The sequence below is a fragment of the Argentina silus genome (genome assembly GCF_951799395.1).
Source record: "Argentina silus genome assembly, chromosome: 16".
In the NCBI taxonomy this organism is placed as follows: domain Eukaryota; kingdom Metazoa; phylum Chordata; class Actinopteri; order Argentiniformes; family Argentinidae; genus Argentina; species Argentina silus.
In genome coordinates this window covers 8,218,602-8,226,101 of record NC_139670.1, presented here as the reverse complement: position 1 = coordinate 8,226,101, position 7,500 = coordinate 8,218,602, and the positions used below count along the sequence as shown (strand labels likewise).

The 7,500-nt window shown below is 47.0% G+C and overlaps 1 protein-coding gene across 1 annotated transcript in view; it reads right to left on the bottom strand.

Moving 5' to 3' along the window:
- The window catches only part of rab26 (RAB26, member RAS oncogene family), a gene marked incomplete at both ends in the record, with an annotated part of 38,559 nt that overhangs the window by 18,874 nt on the left and 12,185 nt on the right, over positions 1-7,500 (bottom strand). The window contains one exon of the mRNA XM_083687201.1: positions 1,433-1,474. Within this exon, the coding sequence (XP_083543327.1) occupies positions 1,433-1,474 (42 nt within the window). The remainder of the gene's footprint in view (positions 1-1,432; positions 1,475-7,500) is intronic.

The window sequence follows — 7,500 nt, the reverse complement described above, 5'->3', positions numbered from 1 at the left end:
TCATATCAGAGTAGGACTCAACCAACCTGTCTGTTTGAGTTACCGTTAAAGGGGCAATCTGGGAATCAAACAATAACAAAACGTTCCCCTATATTTTGGGTTCTGATGGGGTAAGACAGTAGAACTACTGTAGGATCATGAGGCATTTCTAAGTTATACTCTTCAAGAATCAATGGCTATATATCATTTATTTAAAAGTCAAAAACTTGATGGACCAATCCTAGATTGCCCCTTTAAAGTGAGAGATGGAGGATCACACACACACACACACACACACACACACACACACACACACACACACACACACACACACACACACACACACACACACATATGCAACATATCATATGAAGGGTAAAGTATAGGACATTCAGTGTTATGCAATAAAACTCGACCATGTTTTCTTCTCCCAACTCCCACCGAAAGGAATTGATTCACTCTCTACTCACAGAAACAATGACATTCTGCTACTATAATGTGAAATTAGACCAGACAATATTATCTTCGAGAAGAAATGAAGGCATGATTGGTGACTTCTCAACTCAATAATGGACACTGACATCTCTCTCTGCTGAACCAGCATTATGATAACAGGCTGAAGATAATAGTCTCTCTCTGACAAATAACACCAATAATAATAATGAGAATAATGGGCAGTGTGGCATTCCCCTGAGAGTCTTGCAACAGTGAGGGTAATTGACTGTTAGAGATTAACGATGGCTTCATTAAATCCTTGTTTGGCCAGATTTCCCCCTCCATCTCACAATAAAGATGTACTGTACGCAGGGATTTACGCTCCTGGCTGTAAGGTCTGGCCCTGCTCCTTAGTTTATGTTTGTCTTGGTTTCACGTCAGTCATTCATTGTTTCCTGTTCTATGTTGTTATCCTCACCTCGTCTCTCGTTTCAGACACTTCACTTCCTGCCCTTGTGTGTTTCCTGCCTGTGTGATTGTCTACCCCGCCCTGCTTCACCTGTTCCTCATCATCCTTCCCTGTGTGTTTAGTCTGTGTGTTCCCCTGTCTCCGTGCCAGTTCATCTTTGTACCTTTGTGTCGTATGTCCCAGCATTTCCCAGTGATAAGTATTCCTGGGTTTTGATCTCCAAGTGTGTTTCTGACTTTGCCTTTTGCCTACCTGCCTGCCTTTTTGAACTGCATACCTGTGTGCCGAACCTTTTTGATAGTAAAGACTATTCTATTGGATTTAAGTTTTTGTGTCCGAGTCGTGCATTTGAGTCCTCTGCCTAAGTACACCAGTCATTACACTGGCAGACATTACCAGTGTAATTGCAAACACACACAAATACACAGACGTGCACAAAGGCACACGCACACATGCACACACACACACACACACACACAAGCAGGCACATACTGTACACACGTAGACACACACACACACAATGAATTATACAAGAACAATTGTTTATACCTGCAACTTGACCTTCAGTGAGTCGATGTTCAACACTTTATTCTGAAAGACAAAAGACAAAATATTAGTTCTGAGAAATTTCAAAAACAATGTCACAGCACAGGGTGATACTCTGTGTTGAGGTGAATTGCACTTCGTGAACTGCAGTGAAGAAGTACATGCTCACACTGTCGTTTTCTCCCACTACGCCACAACACCATCATATTGACTATGACCACATGGCTACCTATTGCACAGTGTTGCATCACCTCAGCTCTGGTGAAGCACTTTAGGCCGACATAGCTGCTATCATTCACACACACGCACACGCACACGCGCACGCACGCACGCACGCACGCACGCACGCACGCACGCACGCACGCACGCACGCACGCACGCACGCACGCACGCACGCACGCACACACACACACACACACACACACACACACACACACACACACACACACACAGACCCTACCAAGGCTACCAGGCTATCAGCCATGCTGTGTGTTTTCACCCTGTTGGCCCAGGGGCATGCAGGCTATAGTGTCAGACAGATAGTTCCACCTCTACACTGGGTGTTAAAGCTACCGCTAGGCTATTATACGCCTCCCTGGGCCTATCACTGGGTGTTAATGCTACCTCTAGGCTATTACACAACCTCTCTGGGCCTATCACTATATTACTGCTCTCTATTACTGCTAATAGGAGCATGAAGGGAACAGCTGTCTCGCACAGACTGAGCTGAGCCTTTGCTGTGCATCGCTAGAAGCTGCTTGTCAACGTCCAGATTGAAGGTGGAATCAAATACAAACAAGATAAGCCAGTGAGAAATGAGATCACTGATTTTGTTTGACTACGGGAAATTAAAGTTCTGGAAGTTCTGATTAGATTCTTTTTCCTTTTTGCAGGACTCTACAAACAGTCGAGCCACGCATTCCAGTTCTTGACAGAGGAGTGAAAAAGAGACATTTGGTATCAAGAGAGGAAGTTTTGACAGCTAGGCCCAAGGCTCACTACATCCAATATCAACAGAGCTGTCACCGCCAAGTAGGCCTTTTTGAGAGAGAGAGAGAGAGAGAGAGAGAGAGAGAGAGAGAGTAAGAAAGATGACCAAAAATAATAAGGCCAATGGGATTTTAGACTAATGAGGTCAAGTAAGGTCTACTGTTGCACATCGGATATTGAGTTTGACTGACCATGACTTTCTCCTTCTCAAATACAATGTTAAAGCGCACCCAGAATAATAGCTGCCATGCTGGACAGAGAGAGGAGAGAGCTTTCTGGATTTGTTAAACCCAAAGCCAGGGACTCCATGTAACCAATAGGGCTTCCATGTAACTTCAATAGGGCCTCTATGTAACCTCATAGGGTATTTGTAACCTGTAAGGGTCCTTTGGGTCAGGGTTAGCAGATGTCACCATAACACCATGAAGACAAACACACAACACACTCCCCCTGCTTGCCATTACAAAAAACACCCATTCAGAGAGGGAGACTCAGGGAAAAGGAACCAAAACCACTACCTCTCATTCCCGATGCATTTCATACATATTGCATGGGACCGGGTGTTCCCATGTACACTCGCACATTTACGGCTGCTGCAAATGTGCTACTTAACATACGCCGCACTATATTTCCCAAGGATGACACAGAATATGATAGAGCCTCTGCCTGTGAAAATAAACGGCTCATTACTGTCTGCAAGTGAAATGCAATGCCTCATTTCAATACGCTTCAGAGAAGCGACCGCGCTAGTAACCGTGTGTTAATATTGCCTCTCCGTGGCCAAAAGGCTGCCTCTCAGTGTTCTGGAAGGTTCAGTAGAAGGTTGCTGTGACCCCTGGCAGGAAACACTGTTTCAGTTTGTTTAGTACGAGCTGGAAAACAGAAACCTCACTCCTGACAAGGGTCCTGCAGCAGTGGCAGTTAACATACAGCACTGTATGATCTTATTATAATCATAATCATGACCACAGAAAGCAACAATGGAAGTACAGTGAAATAAGTACATTAACACAACTCACTGGCCTTGGGTTTATACTTAAGGGCAGGTTTGTACCAGGGAAGTCTATAACAAGTACTGTGTATATCAGGGGAGGCTGGTGGAGGCCAAAATGAGCTCGTCCTCCGATTTCTACCTCTACCAGCCTCCACTGGTGTGTAGGCCAGGTTGGGTCCAACAGCCCTATCTATCTGTGAGGAGACACTATTGACCACATAATGGACTCTGGGGGGGGGGGTTAGGGAGAGAGATTGTGGATAAATGGGCCGGCAGGTGTCACATTGATCATTCCCACCTATAATGGACTGACCATGGACCATATATTAATAAAACCATAAAGGATGCTGTATGTACAGTACACAGTGATATATTCAATGAATAGTCCATCTACGCTATGGCAGGATCGAAAATGATGTGGACTGATGTGTTTGTGTGTGTGTGTGTGTGTGTGTGTGTGTGTGTGTGTGTGGGTGTGGGTGTGGGTGGGTGTGTGTGTGTGTGTGTGTTCCCTCTCCCCTCCCTCTCCCCTCCCTCTCTCCTCCCTCTCTCCTCCCTCCCCCTCTCTCCCTCCTCCCTCCCCCTCCCTCTCTCCTCCCTAACCCTGTTAAATATTCATCTCCTCCTCTGCTCTACATGCATCACCTAGGTGACATTATGGCAGTAGGCATCGCTCACAAACGGCTCTGCACCTGGGTTTACAAGAGGCACACACACACACACGCCTGCACACACACACACACACACACACACACACACACACACACACGCCTGCACACACACACACACACACACACACACACACACACACACACGCCTGCACACACACACACACACACACACACACACACACACACACACACACACACACGCACACGCACACTAGCAATAAACTGCCTGAACAGGCCTGAAACAGAATTACCAATATTCAATACTGCACTTCCCTCTCCCCCCTCTCATCTCTTTAATCTCTCTCTTGAGATGAGGACAGCCAGCCTTGATCTCTTTTAGAGAACCATCCCTAGAAAGAGTCTAGAGGGAGGAGGACTGAGAGAGAGAGAGAGAGAGAGAGAGAGAGGGAGGGAGAGAGAGGCGAGGGAACAACTTCTAAGAAGTTGAACCCCAATTTATTCTCCTGCTTGTTAGGAGGAAACTCTGCTTCAGACAACTCTCTCTCTCTCTTTTCCCTCATGCAGCATTCTCTCTCTGTGATCTTTCCTCTCATTCTATCTCTCATTCTATCTCTCACTCTGATCATTATCAAGCAGGTAGTGATAATGGGGCTCCTTGGTGGCCAGTATTGTAGTACTCTTGGTACTCCAGAGTGTTTCAATCAGATGGATCTGTCTCTCTCTCTCTCTCTCTCTCTCTCTCTCTCTCTCTCTCTCTCTCTCTCTCTCTCTCTCTATCCCTCCCTCTCTCTCTCTCTCTCTCTCTCTCTCTCTCTCTCTCTCTCTCTCTCTCTCTCTCATATTAGTGTCATTAGTGAAGGAGACTGACTCATCTGTCTCAGGCTGTGAGACTTCTATCCTCTGCATCATCCCACGATACCACTCTGATGATGACAAACATCTGTGTGTGTGTGTGTGTGTGTGTGTGTGTGTGTGTGTGTGCGTGCGTGCGTGTGTGTGTGTGAGTGCGTGTGCGTGCGTGTGCGTGTGTGTGGGTGTCTTTCCACACACACACACACACACACACACACACACACACACACACACACACACACACACACACACACAGTATAACAAAACACTTATATAGAGCCATTACCAGGCCTTAATTAATATTCCTCAGCGTTGACGCCCTTTCAAATGAATCAGGCAGGCTATGAAGAGCAAGCTGTCAGTCAAATGCCAAATCCATTCCAGACCAACCCTCCACATGAATATGTATGAGCAGCAGGCTGGGAGCAGCGAAATTTAGCCCGAGCTCTTGCACAGTAGAAGACATGTGACATGTGATGATGCTGGAGGTGAGGCACAGAAGAACCACCAGGGGAGGCTGGTGGAGGTAGAAATCTGAGAACGGGCTCATTGTAATGCATTGTATATGTTATATACCATTCCTTATTCCATTCCATGCACATGTGTTTGATACCATTCCTCATTCCATTCCATGCATTACAATGAGCCTACCTTCGATTTCTACCTCCACCAGCCTCCCCTGGAGAACACAGCTGATAGAACCCAGTCGTGAGGTGAAACTAAAACACGAATGACTTGATACTGCAATTATCCCTGAAACACTTAAGAACAGTCTATTAGGGCAAAACCATTTACATAAATCAGATACTGTAGATTGCATTCATACTAGCATTACCCTGGTGTAATTAGATAACGAACACTTACAGGGTAATTACCGCCGCCCAGACCAGGGTAATTACTGTATATCAGCCTTGATGTTTTGTGTTGTGAGAGGATGATAGATTGTGAAGAACAATGCTTAAATGTCTCTCTGTTATTGTACAGTTCATTATTGCTACCAGTGTATGTTCTCACCTGCCCAGAAGGCTATGTACTCGGTTACAGCTGAGGCCCTGTCACGGTCCCGACCGCGTCTCCCGTTTTTCCCCTCTATCTCTGTTGGTTAGTCCCTGTGTTTCTTGTTCTCCCCTGTCGGTGTGTGTGTGTGTCGGTGTGTGTGTGTCGGTGTGTGTGTGTCGGTGTATGTGGTATGGGTGTGGCTGCAGTCCTCGGCACTCTCCAGCTCCTGGCTCACCTGCTCAGCTGTTGGGCATCAACTGACTACTCCCTGGCTCAGATGTGTTCCATCAGCTCATCAACATTCTACAGTTTATCTACCCTGGTTATCCACTCACTCCTCGCCAGATTGTTGATTCACCTTCAGTGGTAGCATTCGTTCTCGGCCCCTCTGGTTTTCATTATAATTATTGAGTATTCCAACGCTGACTACGGTGTGCTGTTCTAACTGTTTTTTCCATGTCTCCAGGATCTCACTGCCTGCTTGCTTGCCTGCCTGCTTACCTGCCTGCCTGCCTGCCTGCCTGGCTATCTGCCACTCTCCACCCCGAGCCTGCCTCTTAATATCTCAAAGTTTTACCCTGCTTCGGAAGCAAATAAACTCTCCTTATTTTCTATCCCCGTGTCTGTCTGCATTTGAGTCTGCCTATTGTTCCTAACAAGCGCCTAGTTGTTCCTACTGTAGTCTGGTCACACGGTCAGGAAATTCTCCTGGCCCCATACAAAATGGATGGCCCATTTTACACATTGGCTACTGTTAGCAACACGTAAACTATGCCTTTGGTCATTTGTGCAGGTCTTGTGTTTTCTCACCTTGTCTGACCCCGGCAGACACAGGGCTAGCTGCCATGTTAGCTTAGCGCTGTGCCAAACTCTGGAGGAAATGGACCTGTGTTTGAGATAACAAACACATACACATACACACACACACACACACACACACACACACACACGCACGCACGCACATGCACGCACAAAGACAAACACACACATACACATAAATGCGCACGCACACACACACACACACATAAACACACATACATTCCACCCTTCACAACAGAAAACTTGTGAGTGGAGAGGAGGCAGGGACAGCTGGAGGGGAGGAGTGTCCTGTCCTGTACCAGCGCAGATAGCCAGAGGTGGGCAGACGGAGGAGAGGAGGACACCCCACAGGGGGGTCGAGGGCTGGGGGGGTGAGCAGGTGGAGGGCTGGCTCATTAGGGAGGAGGGAGAGGAAAAGGTGAACGCTCGGCTACTTAATCATAAAGTACAGTGTAAACCCCCAGCCTTGGCAGAGACTGCTGTAGGCCTACAGTACATCTAAACAGGCTGACGTTAATCCTGCAGCATCTGATCCTGGGCCAGAATGGATACGGTTCCTGAGCACGGTAATAGGACAGGGCTTATCCTGGCTCCATCTCCCTCTGTGCCTCTACTTCTCCTGTCTTCTCTTCTCTAAAACTCTCTCCTCCCTCGCTCCATGCTCTCCTCTGACCTCCCTCTTTGTCTCTGTAGCTTCATCTGTCTACAGTGTCCAAATCTTTTCCCCTGCCTGACCTCATTTTCCTTGTATCCCTGTGTTCTGTTCCCCTCCCTCTCCCTCTCTC